This window comes from Typopeltis vanoorti, chromosome 16, assembly GCF_054136105.1.
Source record: "Typopeltis vanoorti isolate ZY-2024b chromosome 16, IOZ_Tvanoo_1.0, whole genome shotgun sequence".
In the NCBI taxonomy this organism is placed as follows: domain Eukaryota; kingdom Metazoa; phylum Arthropoda; class Arachnida; order Uropygi; family Thelyphonidae; genus Typopeltis; species Typopeltis vanoorti.
Genome location: NC_143564.1, coordinates 96,677,486 through 96,701,715, shown reverse-complemented (window position 1 = coordinate 96,701,715; position 24,230 = coordinate 96,677,486). Strand labels below are relative to the sequence as shown.

Here is a 24,230-nt window from a genome sequence, read left to right as displayed (position 1 = left end):
ATATCGCTGTGTGTGCGTGTGTGTGTGTCTTAAAGAAATGTTCTAGGGAATTAAGAGTACCTTTTGCACCGCTTCACATGCATATTGCAACAGGGCAAGTCCCAAAGGAATGGAAGATGAGAAAAATTATTCTACTTCAAAAAAGAGGGGGGGGCTAAGACTGAGGCTACAAATTATAGGCCAATCTGAGTACCTCGAGTTGTTAAGGTGTTAGAGAAGTTGGTGAGGACTAGGATTCAGAAAGGAGTTGATAATGGAAGTATCCATTATGATGGCCAGCATGGGTTTTTAGGAGGAGGAGGAGGAGGTCCTGTTTTAGCAGTCTGCTTAGGTATTACAACAAGTTCTGCTTAGGTATTGTAATACCTAAGCAGAATTCACTGAATAAAGGAATATACAGTGGTGTACTTGGATTTTCAAAGGCCTTTAGTAGACTGTCACATGACAAGCTAGTAGCTAAATTGAAATAGATGTGATTAAATAACAGACTAGTGGATTGGATAGCTGATTGGCTGTCAGGTATCAACAGGTTGTGTATAGAGGGGTGGTATCTCACAAAAAGAATTTGTCTAGTGACGTGCCATAGGGATCTATTTTGGGAGCATTACTGTTTGACTTATACATAATGACACTGGAACTGGCTTAACTGGAGATATGCAGCTGTTTACCAATGATGCAAAGTTGGGAAGAACTATGATAAGTAGAGTAGATTTGTGACTTTGCAGGAGGATCTGAATAAACTATATGAGTGGACAAATGAGTGGAGCTATCAGTTTAATAGCTGCTTAAGAGATACTTATGCCATGAGAGGTTTCTTCAATTAACATGAAAAAACACAAATGGTAAGTAATACTATTGATTTTAGGCCATATATTTCAGCCTGAATATTACAGGCCATCATCAGTAGCTACCATCGTTAATTACAAAGTAGAATGCGAATGATGGATTGATTTGAAAAAGTAGGAGTCATGTAATGTTATGCATAAATCAACACAATGATATAACTGAGAAAATATTGCAATATTGATAATTCATTAGCTATTAAAAAAAATTATTCATGTGTGATTAAAATAAGACTTTCTCATATCTTAGATAGAGAGAAGCAGTTGTTCTGATTTAAGATTTTGTTTTTCAGCAGTTGTTCTGATTTAAGATTCTGATTTAATGAGAGGTTTCTTCAATTAACATGAAAAAACACAACTGGTAAGTAATACTATTGATTTTAGGCCATATATTTCAGCCTGAATATTACAGGCCATCATCAGTAGCTACCATCGTTAATTACAAAGTAGAATGCGAATGATGGATTGATTTGAAAAAGTAGGAGTCATGTAATGTTATGCATAAATCAACACAATGATATAACTGAGAAAATATTGCAATATTGATAATTCATTAGCTATTAAAAAAAATTATTCATGTGTGATTAAAATAAGACTTTCTCATATCTTAGATAGAGAGAAGCAGTTGTTCTGATTTAAGTTTGGATGGTGAAGCAAGGTCTTGGCATTTTCTTTAAACAAGCATTTAAATTTATACTGACATTGATGAAGTAAGTGTGTTTCAATCCATAGGATGTTGTGGTCTGTATCTATTCCCTATTGTGCCAAGCCAGATTTTTCAGATTTACTGTTACCAATGTAAGATTAGTATTCATGTATTCTTTTCTACAGAGCATCCAGTTTGTTCAAAGTAAGAATGATGACAGTCACAAGGAACTTGGTAGACACCAAGGAGAGCTAGAGGAGACCATTTGTCTTTTGAAGATGGAAACCATGCTGATAATTTGTTGGTTAAAAGAAGAAAAGTAGCCAAAAAATGTATTTCTTAAAAATTCTGGAAATGGGTTCCGAGATGCCAGAAATGCAGGGATTAGAACTTGACATACTGTTTCCTCGTTATTTGAGCTAGGATTATAGGAATTAAAAAGCTGTTGTATGGTCCTTTCCGAGAAGCCATTGAAGTTCATATATTGTTTAATGCTTATGAGTTCCTGCTGTAATAGTTGAGTGCAGAAGAAATAGTATGAGCATATCAGAATAAAGTGTAATTCCAGTCTTCTGTGATGGATGGTGAGCTGATTGCTGTTAAATGTGAAAGTAGGTTTTCAATGAACAAAAATAATTAATTCATCTGATAGTGGATGAAGGAGTAGAATATCTAAAAAGGGCAATTGTCTTTTTCATAGTAAATTTAATTTGTGGATGTAGATTGTTTATATTAGATAAAAAAAGTAGATAATGTGTCTTTGTTATTATTGCACCCTCCATGGAGTTGGCAGACTCATTCATGGGAGGTTCATTCAACTGACAACATATTTATCATACTGAATTTTAAAATCCTTAACACACCTTGCATTAACAACACATTCTGGTATCACTGACAATTCTCCATGTAAAAAATCTGCTCCTTCTTCACCACATTCTTACATAACTTCCAAGGATGGCCTCTGGTTTTTCCCTCTCGCTTTCTGCTCTTTTTATAATCCCATCTGAATTAATCTGATAAAATCCTCTCACTAACTTAAATGTCTCTATCAGATCACCTCTTTTCCTCCTATCCACCAAACTCTGCAATCCACATTTCTTCAACCTCCCTCCATAGCCAGCATTCCAAAGTCCTGATATTGTCTTAGTCACTTGTCATCTCATCCACTTCCTGTAGTATGACACCATCACTGTAGTACACAGCCTAATATTTTTGCATGAAATTATGGGGCCAGATAGCAAAAATGTTATCTATATATAATGAAAATGAAGACTGAGGGTGTATGGACAAGAAAAGGATGTCTTCTGCATAATGTCATAACTTAAATCATAACAACTTCCTCTCTCTAAGATATGGGAAAGTCTTATTTTAATCACATCATTAATTTTTTTAATAGCTAATAAATTATCAATATTTCCTCAGTTATACCATTATGTTGTTTTATGTGGAACATCACATGGCTCTTACCTTTTCAAATCAACCTAATGTTCACATTTTACTTTGCAATTAACGATTGTTGCCACAGATGATAATCTGCAATATTCAGGCTGAAATATATTGCCTTAAATAAATAGTATTACTTATCCCCCCTTGTGTTTTTTCATGTGAATTGAAGAACCTGTCAACTTAATGTTGCAAAGTCTTAAAATCTGGTGAGCATGGTTGAGATGCAGAGTATATGATTAATGGGGAAATTTTGAAGGTGGTGGAAGAGATGAGATATCTGGGAGCAATAATGGACACACTTAAAGGTTTAGGTGTTACATTACTAAAATTGTAAGAACATCACATCAGATTATGGCAATAATGAGGAGAACACTGAGAAGCAAAGAGGTTATGTTTCCCTTCTATAAGGTTTTGATCAGGCTACATAATATGGACTACTGTATGCAGATTTGGCAGCCTGGTTTTCAAGGGGATGAGGATGTATTGGAGAATATTCAGAGAAAGTTTACTAAGTCGGTGTCAGGACTACGGAACATCAGATATAAGGTGAGATTGAGGGAATGCAACTTGCAGAGCTTTGTAAATAGAAGAAGGGGGGGGGATACAATTTTGACATAGAAGTTGATGAGAGGTAAAGGACTACATCAAAAGTATGACAGTCACTAAGCAATACAAAATGTACAATTTTGGAATATAGATAAGGAAATGATAATAAAAGTAAAATATCACACTTACTTTTCATTTTCCTTGTCATCTAAAAGAGTACTGTAGACTTTTAGTTTGTTGCTAATAAATGAAGCTGTTTTAAGTACATCGTATGCAACATAAAATGAAGAATTAAATGGAAAGTTGGTAATCAAACGTTCAAGGTATCTTAAAAAATCAAACAAAGATGTGTTCACTGCATGACTAAAAGATGCTTTAAAAGGATAAAATGCTCCTTGGGCACTAAGAAGAAGAGGTAGGTATTCGTCCAACTCTTTTATTAAATGTGTAGCTCTTGGATATATCAAACAGCAATCACTAATACAGTTTACTGAATCTTCAGAATCAGATGTCTGTTTCAAGAAATGATTAAGTCCTTTTTTAATACAAAACTGCACACTGCTGGTAATTCGCTGTTGTAATATTCTCTGAATTGTAGTCAAATGACCATAATTTACTATCACAGATCTAATACAGAAAAATAAATTATATGATTATTACTTTCATAATTGATATATCTCTTATAGTTTTTAAAATTTATTTCTTGACTGAACCTAATCTTACAATTCATAAATCTCGATACATTCATGACACTTAAAAATTATGACACATATTGAAAAGGAACTGCAGTAAGTGATTACTCTCATAGTGGAAATGAATAGGAAACATGACTTATTTGTGGTAAAATCATTTCCTGTAGATGGAAACACAATACACTGAGATACACAGTATATTGAAAGTTTATCTTCACTTGGTTAGACTATAATAAATTTAGTTTAATCCGTTATCCAAGTGTGAGCAAACAAAGTTTGTGTCTGAAAGTATCTTCAGGACTGGGGTAAGGTAGTACAACACCGGGCAACTCGTTGCAAAGGTGGAGCAAGCTAACATCACTAATATCTCAGTATCTCCCATAATGCAAAACACATCTCCTTGCGGATATGTATAATGTTATGCATTAAGGGGAGGGTCACTACCCAGACTAGTTTCGACCTTTATTGAGGTCTCTTCAGTGGGAGCCAGGCCCAGACGTGGAGACACCAGCTTCTGACTGGTATCTCCTATCTTGTACTGAGATAGAAGTGATGTTAGTTTGCTCCACCTTTGCAACGAGTTGCCCGGTGTTGTACTACCTTACCCCAGTCCTGAAGATACGTTCAGGCACAAACTTTGTTTGCTCACACTTGGATAAATGATTAAACTAAATTTATTATAATGTAACCAAGTGAAAAATAAACTTTCAACATCTTTCACTAAATCCAGAGTAATTTAATAAAAAGGTAGTACACCTTATGGCAACTCCTATAGGTGGAGATGACCTTGCTATTGCTTCTGCCTGGTATCTCCACTTCTGGGCCTGGCTCCCACTGAAGAGACCTCAATAAAGGTTGAAACTAGTCTGGGTAGTGGCCCTCCCCTTAATGCATAACATTATACATATCTGCAAGGAGATGTGTTTTGCCTTATGGGACATACTGAGATAGGAGTTATGTTAGCTTGCTCCACCTTTGCAACGAGTTGCCCGGTGTTGTACTACCTTACCCAAGTCCTGAAGATACTTTCAGGTGCAAACTTTGTTTGCTCACACTTGGATAAAGGATTAAACTAAATATACAGTATACTGAGAATAATAATTTATATGATTATTATTTTTATAATTGATATATCTCTTACAGTTTTTACAATTTATTTCTTGACTGAACCTATTCCTACAATTCATAAATCTCGATATACATTTGTGACACATATTGAAAAGAAACTGCATTAACAGTTTCAAATTTATTTTTTATTAAAAACAAATCATAAAATATCCCTTCACAGTGTTGTGCATCTCAGTATACTGTGTTTCTGTCTACAAGAAATGATTTTACCACAAATAAGTCATGTTTCCTATTCATTTGCTATGACAGTAATTGAATAGGAAACATGACTTATTTGTGGTAAAATCATTTCTTGTAGACAGAAACATAGTATACTGAGATACACAACACTGTGAAGGGATATTTTATGATTTGTTTTTAACAATGGTAATTTGTTTTTAATAATGGTCAGTCGTGTGTGTGCCATGTAAACAAATTCAGAATTTATGTTTCAAGGACCTAGAAGCAAGGAAGAAATACATAAAGAACAAAAGACCATTTGACAATATTCAAAACTGACATGAGTCACATAGCATGTTTACATACTTGTGTCTCAGTCACAGGAGTAAACATGAGAATACACTATAGAGTTCAAAAACAATGATTAGTATTCTGTAATAATTCAAATTACATAAATATTCATTTAAAAACTATAAATAGTTAATTGTCATTACTTTCCAAAACTTTCAGATTGGATAGTGCCATAGAGTTTCACAAATATCAAGAAACATGCAATTAAATTTAAATTTATTTGAGTGAAGAATCTTGGTTTAATTCCAAAGAACAATGTGTTTAATGTCAATGCTATGGCAAACAAAGTTAGACTCAAGATTCAAGGAATCTTGAGTCTTGAATCTGATGTATTCCTGATGTTCTTGTAATCTAATCTGAGAGAATGGCCTGTCTCTCTGAAATAACAGTCAACAAGGACAGGATTATATAGAGAAACCTGTGGAGAATTCATGACTAAGTTTAACACACGTGAACCACAGTAGTAGGTTTTTTATTACGTAAATATTTCGTCCTAGGTATCTTAGGACATCATCAGAACAGTAAGGCAATACTAGGAATGACAAAAGAAAGGGCATGTATGTGCAAAGGAATCCAAATTGCATACAGTGGTGCGTTGCAGCCTGAACTTAAATTAAATTAAATTGAACTAAATTACTTAAATTAAATTAAAATTAATTACAGTTAAGTTATTATTTTGCGCAATTTTGTATGACAATTTCCCATACTTTAGGGATGGCAAGAACATCATTGCATGCAGTTTAGATTTGGTCTGTGGAGTAGGGCTTCAGCACTTTCTTTATATAAACGTTCATATTTATATGAAGATCTGTGTAGAGGTTTTGTCTTTTTCCAATGGATCTTGTGGTTTGGGTTTTTATCTCTGTGTTGAGCGAGGCCTGATTTATGCAGTTTGATGAGGCAGATATGGTCTTTATGTTCCGAAATGCGTTTAAAAACTGATCTGCCTGTCTGTCCAAAATAATTGAGTTTACAGGAGCATGGAACCTCACATACACCAGGTAGTAGCATAGGTGAAAGTTTGTCTTTAGGCGAGGGTAACAAGTTTTGGATCTAGTTGATGGACTTGTAGGTGGCAGCAAGATTGTATTTCTTCATAATTTTTGAGAGCCATTCAGAGATGCCTTTGATATAAGGTATGGGAATCCTATGGGGTTGTTCTTGTCTAGGTTGAAGTGCAGAGAAATTGTTGATGATTTTTTGAATTGTTTTGAGATTGTAACCATTTAGAGTGGCTGTGTTTTTGATTATTTCCAATTCTTGTTTTAGAGAATCCTCGGAGGAGCATAATCTATGTGCTCTGGTTACCAATGATTTAATGATGCCAAATTTTTGAGAGGGATGATGAGCTGAAGTATTGTGAATGTAGCGGCCTGAAAATGTCGGTTGATAGACAGAGGTGGAGATTGAACCGTCTTCTTTTCTTTGTATGTGTAAATCCAGAAAGGGGATGCCCTGTGGGGATTCTCTTTCTAATGTAAATCTGATGCGAGGATGAAAAAAGTTGATTTTTTCTAAAAACTGAAGTAGCTCTTGTTCGGAATGACTCCAGACTGCGAAGATATCATCGACATATTGAAGCCAGAGTTTTGGTTTAGGTTTGAATGCAAGGATTTTTTCTTCTAGATGTTCTATAAACAGATATGCCAAGTTGGGTGACAAGGGAGACCCCATTGCTGTTACCTCCACTTGCTTGTAGATTTTTCCTTTCCATGTGAAGTAACCAGAAGTGATAACAAATTTGAACAGTTCAACAATGTCCAATGGAAATTTTTGATTTAATAGGTCTACAGTTTCTTTATGGGGGATATTAGTGAAAAGAGAGACGATGTCGAAGCTAATTAGCATATCTGTTGTCAGCAGTTTAATGTCTTTTATTTCGGTATGAAAATCTGTGAAGTTTTTTTATTGAAGAGGTTGAATGGCCTATGTAGTGGGATGGAGAATGTTTGATAAAAATTTTGATAACTTGTAAGTCGGGCTGCTAATTGAATCAATGACAGGCCTGAGTGAAGCTTGTGAAGCTTGGGTAGTTTTTGGGAGTGGGAAGTTTTTTTGAAGTTTCTTTATCTAACGACGTTGTTTCATTGAATAGCTTGTTCAGTTTCTTCAGCTGTCTTTTTGTGGGATCATAGTCCAGTTTTGCATAAGTATTTCGGTCTCAGAGTAGTAGATTCATTTTTCGGTCATATGAAACAGTATCAAGAACCACTGTAGTATTTCCCTTGTCGGCTCTGGTGATGATTATGTTTTTATTATGTTTTAAAGGGGTAAGAGCTTTCAATTCTGATGGTGGAATGTTTAAAACTGAAGGTTTGGCATCAAAAATTATTTTTGCTACTTCAAAACGAAGTTTGTTGGCTTCAATACTGGGGAGGTGCTTGATGTTTCTTTCAATGTTGTGTATGAAATCTAGATATGGGAGACATTTAGGGGGGAATGGCAAACTTATGGCCTCTTGCTAGAACATTTAATTCATCTTCTGTTGGTGGGTGGTTGGATAAGTTTACCACCCATTTTTCGGTGGGTAATTTATTGATATTTTTCTTAGATCGATTTATCAGGTTCGGGTATTTTTTCTGTAGGTTAATATTGCTTTTATCAAAAGCTTTGATCCCTGAGTTTTTTGAGACACTAATAATCACTTGTAGCAATTCTTGATTTAGCGTGTTTGACAAATCTGCTTCTAGTTCTATAATTTTTTAAAATAATTTAAAATAATTTAAAAATTATAGAACTAGAAGCAGATTTGTCCACAGTCGCCCATTCCACAAAAAACCTCAACAGGAATCAAGTTTTAATCCTACCTGATATATGGAAGACCTTAATCAGATCACTAAACACACATGAAATGAACTTCAGCGCCAACTACAAAATGTTCCTCAACAAGTAAATCATGTATCCACAACACATATATTGTTTCACGTTCAGTACTATTTTGTTATTGAATTAGAATTGTCAGTTAACATCTAGCTTGTAATTTACTTTGCCTACCTTATTTGTACCCTGAAGATGCCAACAGCAATAGCTGGTGAAACTAGTTGGTTATTAAATAGTTTATTACCACTTGACCAATACTTCTAAATAAGAGTTAGTTATTCATTAATCTCTGTGGTCAAGAATTATAACAATTTCATATTGTGATTTTTTTTTTTTTTAAATGACCCTAACAATTACATCCCCCACCCCCCAAAAGTCCTGTTATGCTACCTCACCGTGGTGGTGGTGGTGGGGGAGCACGTTGGGAGTGTTATTACTTCTGGTAGGGCCTCCGAAGGCATGAAGGCCATCCCATTATGCACAGCTAAATGCTAGCAGGTGAAGACAGAAGAGGAGATGGGTGTCATCTGTCTTAATTTACTGTCCATTAGACATTCATGGAGAAGGATTTAACACAGCATACTATGCCAGCTCAGACATTGCCCGGTTCAACAAGGTCCTGCCATTTGGTAGCAGCTCCAAGGGTGGCAATGAGAAATTGGCGAATGGCACTATCACTGACAAAAATAATGAAAAAACTGGATCCAGATTCAGACTCTACTACAATCAGGTCAACTCAAACTACTACAGCATGAACTAAAATGATATGAATGGACTGTTATGGAACTTTGTGAAATTCAATGGCCCAAAACAGGAGAGCTAACAACAGATGAAGGACATTTGCTTCTTAACTCTGGATGTGATTGCAGCGGAAAAGGAGATGTCAGGTTTTTGATATATAAAACATCATGAAATTCTGTCATGGAATTCAATCCTATCAATAGCAGAATTGCTTTAGTCCACTTAAGAGGGAAACCGCTCAATTTAATCACCATCATACAGATCTATGCCCCAACCACAGGCCACAAGGACTCCGAAGCAGAGGAGTTTTATGGTCAACTTAATGCAACAATCACCAGAGCAAATAGAAAAGACCTTTTGATTGTAATGTCAAAATTGGAACAGACATCGGTAAAGATTTTCTCCCATTTGTCGGACTGTATAGCTATGGGGAGACAAACGAAAGAGGTTTTGAATTGATCAATTTTGCCTCACAAAATGAACTCACCATTACTAACACTCTATTTTCCCATAAACCTTCCAGAAGATGGACATGGACTTCCCCTGATGGTAAAACACACAACCAAATCGACTTTATCCTTGTCGATTTGGTTGTGTGTTAAAAACTCTAACCTCACAAGAACCAGATCATTTCCTGGAGCTGACATTGGCAGTGACCACAATATGGTCATCGCAACTGTGAATATGAAAATGAGGGAAATATTACCTACAAAATCAACTCGTAAGAGATATAATATAGAAAAATTAAAAGACCCCCAAATAAATACATTATATAAACACAAATTAAAACAAATTTTTGACACAAGCTATAAAAAATATAATAATATCGAATCTAAAACCAAATACTTCTCACAAAACATAACTGAAACTGCTGAAGAAATTCTTGGATATAAAAGGAAAGTTAATAAATCATGGATAACCAAAAATATTTTGGACCTATGCGATGAAAGAAGAAATTTGAAATCTCATATTAATAGTGGTGACAATAGAGAACAGTATAAACATATTACCAAGGTTATTAAAAAAGAAGTCAAACATGCTAGAAATCTATGGATACTAGATGAATGCAAAAGCATAGAAGAGGACCTAAATAAAAATAACCCTAAAAGTGCTTTTCAAATTATCAATAAATTAACTAAACATTTTACTGCAATTAATTGGAGTATAAAAGATGAAAATGGAACTCTTATCATGGATAACCAGAAAATAGTTGATAGATGGAAATGTTATGCAACCAAGCTATTTCAAAAGGACCCCCAACTGACTGATGATATTTTGGATGGAATTTTGCCAGGAGGTTTGGAGGAAGGAGATTACCCAATATTAAAAGAAGAAATCATTGCAGCAGTTAGTTCATCAAAAATAGAAAAATCACCGGGAACTAATGGTGTTATGCGAAGGTGGTGACATCATCATAGACACTTTGCTAAATTTATTTCAGGATGTATATAACACAGAGACTTGGCCTTCTGATTGGCAGACTTCCATCCTTGTAGCTATTCCAAAAAAGAGAAACAGCAATAAATGTAGCAACTATAGAACAATAAGCCTTATTAGCCATCCAAGCAAAATTCTGTTAAAAATATTATTGTCAAGAATCGAAAAGAAAATAGAAAGTAGACTATCAGATGAACAAGCAGGTTTCCAGAAGTAATCGACCATATTTTTACAATACACATAGTAGGCAAAAAACACATAGAACATAACAAAATAATCTGTCACAACTTTTTAGACCTTCAAAAAGCTTTTGACTCAATATGGCATGAGGCATTATGGAAAATTTTAGAACATTATGGTATAGACAATAAAATCATTAGGATTATTAAATCTCTTTATTCCTCATCTGATATTAGAATTGAAATTAAAAATTACAGCAATGAGCCGTTCTGTGAAGAATGGGGAGGTAAGACAGGGATGCATCTTGTCCTCTTCTCTCTTCTTTTTAATTGTTTTCTGGAATATGTCATAGATGAAGCTCTTTGTGAATATGACACCGGAATAGTAGTTGGCAGACTAAGAATAAACAACTTATGTTTTTGCAACGATATCGATCTTCTGGCAGAAAGTGAAGAATTACAAGAGATAACCAGCTTTGTTTTTGGAACATTAAAAAAATATGGATTATACATAAATCTGCAAAAAAACAAAAACAATGATAACCTCAAAATCAGACACTGAATCCTTAAAGATACAAATTGACAATTAACAAATTGAGAATGTAAACAAGTTCACTTATCTAGGACGCATGCTGAGTCAAGATGGCCGTTCAAAAACCGACATTAAATACAGAATTGCTAAGGCAATTGTGACCTTCCAGAAGTTAAAACCATTGTGGAGAGATAAGAGAATAGCAATCACAACCAGACTAAGACTAATTGACACTTTGGTGAATTCTATCCTCTTGTATGGTTGTGAGGCCTGGACTTTATTGAGGGAAGATGAGAGGAGACCCCTGCCTTTTGAAATGAAAACTTACAGAAGACTTTTGAGAATTCCCTATACTACTCATGAAACTAATGAAAATGTCTGGAAACTGATTGATTCAATAGACAGAGAAAAAAGGAAAATATTCTGAAAGTTATCAAAAGAAGACAGATGAAATGGTTCGAACATGTGGAGGGCTAATGGCATTCCAAAGGAAGAACTACAAGGAATCGTTCCAGCATCAAGAGTTAGGGGCGACCTCGACTAAAATGGACTGAAAACATCAAATATGGACAAATTCCGCCCTTTCTCAGCTGTCATCAAGAACAAGAGACCAAGATGATTGGAGGAGGCTAACAAAGCACATCATCTACCAGCCATGAGTGACCCAACGGTCCATTGAGGACTATGGGAGAGAAGAAGAAAAAGAACAATAACATCATATACCTTTAAGATATCCTACCTCAAGAAGGCTACTCGGGCTCAATCCTCACAAAGGATGGTGCCATCGATGCACACATGGAACACTGCATTTACACTGACTGGACGAAACAGAGCACTTTTCAGAATATTATGTGACAGAAGGACAAGTAAATGGGAAGATATATAAAACGGTAGTATGACTCACCATTATATATGATGCAGAATGTTGGCCTCTTAAGAAGCAATTCTTGTAGGAAGGCTTATACGCTGGTTAAACATGATAACTAAATACTTAAGGAATTTACAGCATACACTAGAAATATAAAGTAAATCAACTTTAATATATACTTTCTGATATTTCAGCAATGTCGCGTTGCCATCTTCATGGGAACTTAAGGTAAAGACACGTGCATGCAAGTTCTACATAACAGCAAATGAGAAACAAAGCGAGGAAGCTACCGTTTTCCTAAAGTCCTGATGGTGCCCCCTGGCAGGCTATATTAGGTGTTCTTGGCCTTTGGGCTGAAGTTCTTCTGATGTATGTTTCCCAAATTTGGGGCAGTCTCGTGCATCCAAATTTGTTGAGGTTTGGCATGTTCCTAAGGGCTGAGGCTTATTCCATGCATAGGCTTTCATATTTGAACTTGCTGTGGTGTATTACTGTGGCTTTCTTCCACCTTATTCTGTGGCAAGTATCCAGAGCATGGTCTGCAAGCCCAGAGTGGCTGTACTGGTGAAATCGGATGTAGACATTGTGTTCTGAGATTCTGATAAAAAATTGTCCTACTTTGGTCAAACAGGCAGGACAGCAAATATCAGAATCTCAGAACACAAGAACTACATCCAATTTCACCAGTACAGTCACTCTGGGCTTGCAGACCATGCTCTGGATACTTAAAGGACAAGTAAATGGGAAGATTTAATTTATATTTCTAGTGTATGCTGTCAATTCCTTAAGTATTTAGTTATCTTAAGAAGCAACAAGAACAAAAGCTATATGCCACTGAGATGAAGATGCTGAGGTTGGCTGTTTAAAGCTGCCGATAAAATAATTGAACACTAGCTTAGATGGTTTGGACATATGAGATGTCCTCTAGATCACAATGTGGAAGATAATGGAATTGAACATGGAATGGAGGGAGATATGGTAGATCCTTATAAAAAAAAAACCTCTAAATTGTCCAGTTAGAGATAGTTTGATGACCTAGGACAGAATATCCTGGAAATTATGGACTTGTAGAGTTGGCCCCAAGTAAAATGAGACAAATGTTGCAATACTAATATGGAGAATTTTGCCCTTCTAAGGTTTATACTGTCTCTGCCTAGATCCAAATAGTTCAAAACAGCTGTCAGGTCAGAGAAACCTTTATCAATTGTACTAATAAAAGATAAATATATGATATTCTAGGCAAAGTTAACAACCTTTTAATTAAGTCAATATCTAGCAACTCTAGTGCTGAAGGTTGTATTGTACTCGTATAACCTCTCTGGTTATTTTCAAAACTTTACAATTTCAATATGCTATGCTGAAAAATTGAATGGATACTTAATATCTTTGCTTTAAATAGCTCAAGAATAATATAAAGCAATTATCACATACTGTAGGGTTATATTCCAATAGCACTTTATAGGATATTACTATCTAATATACGAAAATACAGTCAAGTAGTAATTATTTTTTAAATAATGGTTTTATTATATCACATGTGGTTACTACTATTTATTTATTACTCAAGCATGGATGACCAACATATGTCGATTCAATGTAACTTTACTGGTTTTTCTGCAGGTATTTACAAATGCCAGGATTATCAAAAATAAGGGAATTAAAGTAGTTTCACTTATTGAGTTTTATTATCCCTAAAATTGTTGGAATAAGCAGAATGAAGATGATATCATAACAAGAACAGAAATGGAAAGATACAGTGTTTTTCATGAGGATAGAAATGACAAGGGAGGAGAAATGCTGCTCCTGATGGCAGGGGAATTATGTCCACATAATTGTTATTATTATTATTATTATTATTATTCAGGCCTCCATGGAGTCGAAAGACTCATCGTGGGAGGTCCTTCCTAAGAACATAAAGTTTGTCAAGACTCATTGAGGGGAGATCCCCCCTAAGAAACACAAAGTCTATCATACCACTCCTTAAACTCATTGACCTTTCTCGCTCTCACCACTCCATCAGGCAATGCATTCCCCAGTTCAACCACCCTCCACGCAAAGAAATCACTCCTCATCCTCTTGCTCACAGTTTCCTTTGGTAACTTCCAGGGATGGCCTCTTGTCATCACTCCTTCCCGCTCTTCAACCAAGTGAAAGAACGCCCCAGTGTCAACCCTGTAACCATCTCTCAACAGTTTAAAAGTCTCAATCATATCACCTCTCCTTCTTCTATCCACCAAACTCTGCAGTCCACATTCCCTCAGGCCAATCCTCGTAACTATCCTTGTACAGTCCTGAAACCATCTTTGTCATCCGTCTTTGTATCCTTTCCACAGTTAATTTATCCCCTTCAAATCCTGGAGACCAAATCTGAGAACAATAGTCCAAGTGTGGTCTGATCAGAGACTTATACAATGGAATGATAACCCTCTTATCTCTGCAGGTCAGTGTCCTTCTCATAATTGCAGCAATCCTCTGTGTTACCTTCACCACCTTTGCAATATGTCCCCTAAACTTCAGGTATCTATCAACCATCAACCTCAGATCTCTTGTCTCCTCTACTTCCTCAAGCATAACTCCTCCCATAGAGTATGCTGCATCCCATCGATGTTTCCCAAACCTCAAGACCTTACATTTTGCTGCATTAAACCGACATCCCCATTAATTTGCCCATCTATCTAGCTTATTCAAATCCTCGTGCAGGGCTACCGCATCTGCACTATTACTAATAATCCTTCCTAGCTTCGCATCATCCGCAAACAACTGAATATCCCCTTGCAATCCACTGACAATGTCATTGATATAAAGGTTAAACAATATAGGTCCTAGTACTGAGCCCTGTGGGTCCCCACTTGTAGCCCTCTGCCTCCTTGAAACTGCTCCACCATACACAACTCTCTGATACCTATCAGACAGCCAATCCTAAATCCAGTTGACCAATCTGATATCCAGACCCATGTGCTGCAACTTAAATATCAGCTTATCATGTGGCACCCTGTCAAATGCCTTTGCTAAGTCTAAGAAAATTGCAGTATATGCCTTTCCCTCATCTAATGTTCTTGTAACTTTATTATAAAAGGCTAGCATATTGCTAAAACAAGAGCGCCCTTTCACAAATCCATGTTGACTCTCACAGATAACATTACCCTCATCTGCCCAATGTTGTATACGGTCCCTCACTACTTTCTCCAAGATCTTAACAACTACTGATGACACACAGACTGGCCTATAATTAGACACTTCCAGTCTGTTACCACCCTTATGCAATGGCACTATCTTACCTTCCTTCCAATCCCTGGGCACCTTTGCCGAAGCCAGACTTTCATTGAAAAGCCAGGTTAAAGGCACTGTCAGTTACCTGACACATTCTCTCAAAACTCGTGGTGAAATACCATCCAGTCCCAAAGCTTTACTGACATCCAGAGTACTCAGTATCTGAAACACACTCTCCTCCTGTACGTCTAAACCTCGAACCAGCCCTATCCCTCTAGCATTAAAATTGACTCCTCTAGGATGAAATACTCCAATAAAGTGTTCATTGAACAATTCCACTATGTCCTCTGCATCAGTCACTCTATTCCCATTTTTATCCCACAATATCATTCTTCCACAGTCATTTCTCCTCTTATTGGCCACATAGCTAAAAAATTCCCTAGGATTTTCTTTGGATCTTAGGGCCAATCTCCTCTCATATTCTAGTTTTGCTTTCCATACCACACTAGTCACTCTTCTGGCCTGTGTCTTATATTCTTCATGCATCTTCTCTTCACTTGTCTCCTTATATCTCTTCCATAGCCTCTTTTTCGCATGCAATTCCTGTTTAATATTGTTTGTCATCCACTTTACTCCAAATTGTGTCCTCTTCTTCACTCATGGTATACAACTTACCATTGCTGCTAACAAATATTCTTTCACAATTTCCCACGCACTAATGATATCCTAGCCTTACAATTCCTCCCTCCATGAAACTTCCCAAAGTTGACGTCTAAGACTATTATAATCACCTGCTTTATAATTCCACATAAGTTCCTGTCTCTTTGATACTCCTGCATGTCTATTCATTTTCCAAGTCAAAACCATATGGTCACTCTCTCCAACTGGTGGGAGAGATGTCATCTCAGTTATTATCAACTCTTCTGATGCTATAACCAAATCCAAAACTCTTGAACCTCTTGTTCCCTCTGTTACATGTTGCCTAAGACATTTGTTCCTCAAGAATTCTAGAAATTCCATTCCCCTATTGCTATATGCATCTTCCTCTCTCCAATTTATACTACTGTGGTTAAAATCCCCCATAACAATCATTCTTCTTGCACTTGCCAAACTTAGCTGTCTAAACCTCTCCTGGTCCCCATCCTCTGTGCTCCTGGGTCTGTAGCAATACCCCACTAAATATCCTGTCTTGCCTACCTCTACCTCACACCATATGCTCTCAAAATCATTTGTCTCACTTCCTTCCAAAGCATCCACTCTTAGAGGACATAGGTCATCATTTATCATAAGCAGTACCCCACCACCACACTTTCCCCTGCTATCCTGACGAAAAATGCTATACCCAGCGAATTCCTGTTATTATATTCCCTTCTGTCAACCACGTCTCAGTGATTCCAATAATTTTTGGCTAGGCTGATGCTATCTGCGCCACCAATTCCTCTCCCTTATTCTGGATACTCCTGGCATTAGTATTATACATATAAATGCCACTGTTTCTATACCCAGCATTATCCCTTCTAGACTCCACTGGGCTCAGTGCTACCTGACATTGTCTCCCTTCTCCCAAGTATCCATTCCCACAAGAGGCCACCCCTGCTATCATCCTCCCTGGAATACACTGACTCGTTCAGAACAGCAATCTCTCTAGATGCCTACATCCTTCCTCATTCAAATGTAAGTGGTCTCTCGCATACAATTCCTCTCTTTCCTCAAACGCACTCCAAGCATCCACATATACCAGTCCTCTCTTGTCACACATTCTCGCTATTATGCCATTCAATATCACTGCTCTTCTGCTCAGTTCATCATTATCATACCTAGGCAACACGCACACTATTTTTCCTCTCTCTGTCTTCTTCTGTACAGCCTCAAGCAATCGTGAGGTGGATGTTGACAGGAAGAGATATCTACTTGGATGCTGAATAGGCCAGGGAATGTGGAGGATGGTGATGAAGAAATGTATAAACAACTTCGATTAGTGAACAAAGGAAGGATGATTATTATGGATGATTTCAATTGTGGCTGTATAGATTGGAATGAAGAGTAACATTTGGGAATAAGGAAAATGAATTTCTTGAGAGACAAGTATCTCAGGCAGCATGTAAAGGAAGGGCATGAGGACAGAGTTTTGGATCTGATCATTTCATCATAGGACATAATTGTGAGTGGTGTTTCACACTTTTCTCCAGTGGGTGAGAGTGATAATGAAATGATCATCTTGGTTGTGGCTAGCCATATGCAGACTTCTGTGAGGAAAGGATATATGTGGAAGTACAAGACTGGTGATTATGACAAGTTTAGGAGACAGCTTGGAGCTATAGCATAGAATGAGGAGTTGAGTGGTAAAGAAATAAATGCTGCTTGGGAACTGACAAAGAAATACATAACAGTATCAATGTGTGAATATATTTCGAAGTTCAAAAGGCTGAATAATGTAGGTTTAAAAGGGATGAATGAGGGGATTAAGCATGAAATCTGAAAGAAGAAGAAGAAGGTGCTTTGGAGGCAGCACAAGATGAATAATGATAATAATTAGTTACATGAAAAGTATAAAGAGCAAGCCATGACAGTGACTCAGTTAGTAAGAACAACAAAAGTGCATTATGAGCAAAAATTAGCAAATCAGGCAAAGAAAAACTCTAGAGAGTTTTTTAGATATATGGCAAGTAGAAGACATTGCTGCAGAAGACATTGAAGTGCTCAGTTATCACTTTATAATGGTGTTTCATCTGCATCAGGGTGAAATCATGAGAAACTCAAGCATAAAAACATAAGAGAGGATGGCTTCATTGTGAGTGAGCAGGAGGTGATATGAGAAAATAAACAAAGTTGATGTCAATAAGATGATAGCATTTGATGACATATCACACTCATTCTAAGGGAATGTTCTAGGGAATTGGCAGTAGTATGGCATGCCTGTTTAATAAGAGTTACAACAGCAGATTCCAAGAGAGTGGAAAGAAGGTAAAACTGTTCCTCTGCATAAAGGTAGTGATAAGGCTGTGGCTGCAAATTATAGACCAATCTGTATATCTGGAGTTGTGGTGAAGGTACGCACTAGAGAGAAAGGTAAGAACTAGGATACAGAATTGGGTTGATATTAACAGTATTCTCTGTGGTTGTCAACATGGGTTTGTAAAAGGGAGATCATGTTTTATTAAATTACTTATGTACTATAACAAGGTGACAAATGTCTTGGACAAGGGAGATGTATATACAGTAATATACTTTTTTTTTGCAAAAGCATTTGATAGACTGCCACATGACAAGTAGTTAAATAAATTGAATTGGATGGGATTGGATAACAGATTTCTGAGTTGGATCGGTGACTGGCTGCCAGATAGTTATCAGAAAGTTGTATATGGGGGGCACAGTATCCCAAAAGAGGAAGGTCACTAGTGGTGTGCCACAGGGGTCAGTTTTGGGACCACTGTGTTCTGTTTGTATATTAATGATATTGGGATGGGTTTAACTGGTGATATGCAGCTGTTTGCAGATGATGCAAAATTGGGAAAAGCAATGTACAGTCAAGCAGATGTTAAGGCCTATCAGGAGGACTAGAATAAATTGCAGGAATTTGGGAGGTAAGTGGAACTATCAGTTCAATGTTGCAAAGTGTAAAGTTTTGAAATTTGATACAGAAATATGTGATGCAACATATACACTTGGTGGGGATACTTTTAAGGAGGTAGAAGAGATGAAAGATATGGGTGGTGGTGCACAGGAACCTGAAATTCAGGGGCCACATTGCACAAGTTGTGAAGACATCACATCAGATAATGGCAATGATGCAGAGGACCCTCACATTCAGAAATAAAAGAGGTTATGATTGCATTGTATAAGGCATCATATGGATTTTTGTGCACAGATTTTGTCACTGGGTTTTCTTTGTGATGAGGAGATGTTAGAAAGGACCCAGAAAAAATTCACAAAGCTTGTCAATGGTCTTTGGAATGTGGAGTATGAGGACAGATTGAGAGAATATAAACTGCAGTCTCGTGGATAGGAGGAGGGGGGGAATATGATTGGGACACATAAGTTAGTCAGGGATTCTTATCAGGTTGACATGGAAAAGATTTTTCATGGAATGGGAGGCGGAAAGGGCAGAACAAGAAGCAATCTCTGGAAACTGTATGAGGAGGGTGTGAGGAAAGGAATGAGGAGTAGTTCTTTACATGGAGAGCAGTTGGTGAGTGGATTTCATAGTCTGAGTGTGTTGTGAATGCAGAAACACTGAATCAGGTTAAAGCATAGTTGATTGAGCTTTGTGTGTGTGTGATAGTGTATACCTCCCACGATGAGTCTCTGACTCCATGTAGGTCAGATGTTAATAATAATCTTTTACAATTCTCAAGAGTTTATTTTATCTCAAGAGTTTATCTTACATTATCCCATATGTTTGTATAAACATATGGGATAATGTAAGATATGAATGTAAAAACCAAAAAGAGACGTTTTAAACTATTAAAATAAATTGGTGTTACTTTTTAGGGAAAATAAAGAATAATTGAGTAGCTATAATGTTATGCATTAAACATGACAAGTGAGATACAAGTAAATAAAAACTGTAATATGTTTTATATGGGTAAAAATGAAATGTATCTGTGTGTATGGTCCCACAAAAGGTTCTAGCTAAAATTAAAGGAGAAGAGTTGGCTGCAGAGAATTAATTTTTTTTTAATAAATAAATCCGCTAATTCTTTTTATTCCCCTCCTAGGAAGCAGATGAGGTTGTTTTAGCCCTATCTAGCCTTTGGAGACTGAGTGAGCAGTTCAATCTCGTCAATCGGAGATAGTGGGCCCAGGACTATCACCAATTTTAAGTGGCATCCAGCGAAGAGAGAGAGAGCAGAGAAGTGTTGCATCTTATGATCCCTAAACCTAACACAATATGATTTTATTGTGTTTATCGAGGAGAAAAAACCTGATTACACATGCCAGAGGAATTAGAACTAACTCAGGAAAACCAGTCAAAGAAAGGGTTGGAAAAAAAGTTTCTCTGGTCAGTGCCTGGAATTGAACTTAGATCTTTCTTTGGGTGGGCTAGCATTACAGATGCAAACACTACTTCCTCTGAGCCACATATTAATTTTTATTTCTTTATATAATCTGGAAAGCTGTTCTAGTGAATAAAGATACAGGGACTTTATCAAGTCCCCAATAAATAGGACTGTACAGTGCTTTTTTCAATAAAAAAAGACAGATGCCATTAACCATTCTTTATCAGGAGGAAAAAAATGAAAATTAAAAGGATACGAAAAGAAAACTAAAAAAATATTTATTAATATTGCTGTTTCATAGTATGATCATGTTTTTAGAATAAGAACAAATTAAGTATATAACAGTTTATTAAGCATAAATTTATCACACACATATACAATAAATAAAATATATATATGGATAAATCTATATAAATTTTACTGTATTTAAGCAATATATAAGCATTGCTCTATTTAAGCATTTTACAATTCTACACGAATTATACAGTAAGTATTCTATTTAAACATTTTTCTGTACTTAAACAATAAATAAAGTAAAATGTTTAACTTATTTCAAAATAATATATATAAGGGAAATTCATTCATTCATTCATACATGCTTCACTAGGTGAAACCAACCAATTGATGTAATGAAATTTTTCAAAATCAATTCTTTTTTTTATGATTTAAAATAATATAACATTGGGATGTTTCAAAAATTTTAGAAATAAAAATCAACAAAACTGAAACTTTCTAAATGTACCATATCCATATGCAACACATTGCTGTTAATAACAAAGCTGGTGTGCCAGACAATTCCATACTGTCCCAAGAAAAGCACTGGAGTTGTAGTCTCACACTGGGCGATAAATTCATCTCCCACAAACACAAATATCCATGCCAATGGCAGAATTCAAACTTGCAGCCTTGTTGGCTAGAGAGTAGGTATGTTAACCACTCAACCAACCCGTAGAAGAGAGAGAGCACTTGTGAGAACACAAAAGAAGTCTAGGTGACTATGTTAATGTTGATAGTGATATTTACAGACTGATTTAGGATATAAGAGTATCTGAAGTATAGCTTTAGTTCTGGGAGCAGGATAAAAAGTATTATTATTATTATTATGTGACACCTCCAAGGAGGCAAAAGATTCATTGAGGGAGGGCACTGACTCTACAACTTTCCATTTCCAATACTCAATCCACCAGCTATAGCAAACCATATCATCTACACCAATGCCATCTATTGCTGCCCACCCACTAGTATTTTTTGCCTGTCAATTATGTGTGTTCTCAAGGCCAATTTGTCTGTATGCAGGATGAAAAACTCAAGATTCAGGGAGAAAACTAAACTACCTCTGCATGAGATTGGCTAAGCCACTTTGAATTGGAAAAAAAAACATATAAAGATTCCTCTTGTCATGACGAGAATTGAACTTAGGCCTTTACCAGTTAAAGGGCACAGTGTACTGTTGTTCTTCCAAATGCGCTATGGAGGAGCTTAATGAATGTCATTGTCAAAATGAATATTATATTGAAAAGAAAATTCTGTATGAAGATTTTAAAAATCAAAGTTCAAAGTAAAGTAACTTTACAGATAAATTACAAACTCAAATATACAAATATTATAAAAAAAAATAGAGTTTAAAATCAAAAGCCAAACATTAAAGATTCACTGGTATAGAAAAATCTAAAGAAAACATTGACTGATTATGGTATGGACTAAAGTTGCCAGCAAGGATTACAAAAACTTCATGATGGACAGAAGCTAAAGAGACAGTCCAGGAACAGAAATCATATCAAGAGTTCCTAGCAAGTAAGTTACCAGGTGCCCAGTGAGAATAAAGAGAAAAATGTGTAAGAAACCTAAGTTATGACTTTTGTTTAGCTAAACAAAATTCATGGGAAGACTGGTAAGACAAAATACCATGAAGTAGAAAAAACATTCTGAGAAAGCTTAGAAATGAAAGAAAGAATACTATAAAAAGAATCCAAGAGGATAAAAAGTGGTATAAAAACTGAAGATAAAAATCCACTTAATCCACACAATATCCACTTAATTTTGAATAATGAAGATAAAGGTATTCTGATGTATGGAGTAATTTGGTCATCAATGGGCTGGTGATGCACAGTATATATATATATACCTTCTCCCAGCTAAATCAACTCTACCTTCCTCTGGTATGGCCTGTTTTCATGAACGAGACTCTGGCAAGGTGAGTGTTTCCACTTTAAAAGCATACCTTTCCTAGCTGGAAGAAATGCAAATTAGACCTCCTGGTGGTAGATGACTTTCATTACTCATTGAAAATACCACCAACCTGCTTCAGTGAGAAGTGGCTATTGCCATGCTTCACACCTAAAGTAAGATAACAGGTTCCAGTCTCCTCTGGTTCCTCTTACATGCAATGTAATGCATGTTGGGCATGCTCTACACACTGTAATTATTGAACAAGGAAGTCAACACTTCCTCCATTCCAGGGTACAGCAGTTTCCGTAGGTTGACCACCAGATAGTACAAGGGACCAAACCTGTTAGTAATGATTGGGGAGGATTCCCAATCAGCTAGAAAGGAATCATGTTACCACTTATTCTGCCAGGTTGCGCATGGAGAGTCTGAATATAACAGCTTACAGGGGGGCATTGGCTAGATGGAAAGAGAATCTAGAACAAATAGCATACGAAAGAATACTAAAAAAGATGATGAACTAGAAATCAGAGGATCAAACAAACAGGGGCAAACCAATGAAAAGATGGGACGAGATGTACTAAGGTTCATTTTAGCATTTTGTCAATAGCAAATTTCATCAATATAATTACATTAGGTTTTCTTAGTCATAAACTGAACAGCACACACATACATATAAAATACAAAAGTGTGCACATACACACACAACATACTTCCAGTCCCATGGAAATGAGAGTGAGAGGTCATCCTGACACTTTGTTAACACATGGATTGGTGACTGTTCAGGGCTATCACCAGGTATAGTAAGGTAGAGACCTAAAGATGTGGCAGTTAAGTCCACAGAATATTAAGAATAATACAGCAACAAATAATAATCATAGTAATATAATGCATAACATTATTATCAACATTTATTGTGAAACATATACAAAGCCTAAATTTCCTTAAGAGTCCAGGTATTTAAATTAAAAAAAGTATTTAAATAAATATAAATCAAAATCTTCAATTGTTGTTTTGTGACAATAGTTAAATATCTGTTTTTGAAGCCTTCAACAAGCATGGTGCTAATAAACTCGAAAATAACATAAGAAGTTTCTCATAAATTAGAAAGAAAATTATTTATTTTCATATAAAATGTATGTTACAAGTTTTATAGTATCTTCTGCAAGTTTCATTGTTAATAATGTCTATCACAGACTAGAGAGAATTTCAATAGCTTGGCCATTAATAATTTCCAAAAAAAAAAAAGGAAAGACATGGGTTTGAATCTCATCTAGGATGTGAAGAATCTTTATATGGGCTTTTCAACTAAATGTGGGTCAGTTGGTCTCACATGAAGGTACAAGGTTTTTCACTTCCAGAAATTCAGTTTTCCATTCCTCAAAACACACATTGGCCAGAGAATAGATCCAATTTATGGACAAAGGTTACATTACAACCAACAGCATTATACTGGTTTCATAATAA

The 24,230-nt window shown here is 36.1% G+C and overlaps 1 protein-coding gene across 1 annotated transcript in view; it reads right to left on the bottom strand.

Moving 5' to 3' along the window:
• LOC150098204 (uncharacterized) overlaps nt 1-24,230 on the bottom strand; it is a 264,871-nt gene that overhangs the window by 181,568 nt on the left and 59,073 nt on the right. The window contains exons 4-5 of the mRNA XM_090406279.1: nt 23,477-23,579; nt 3,670-4,107 (exon numbers count right to left, since the gene is read on the bottom strand). Of these exons, the coding sequence (XP_090262405.1) occupies nt 3,670-4,107; nt 23,477-23,579 (541 nt within the window). The remainder of the gene's footprint in view (nt 1-3,669; nt 4,108-23,476; nt 23,580-24,230) is intronic.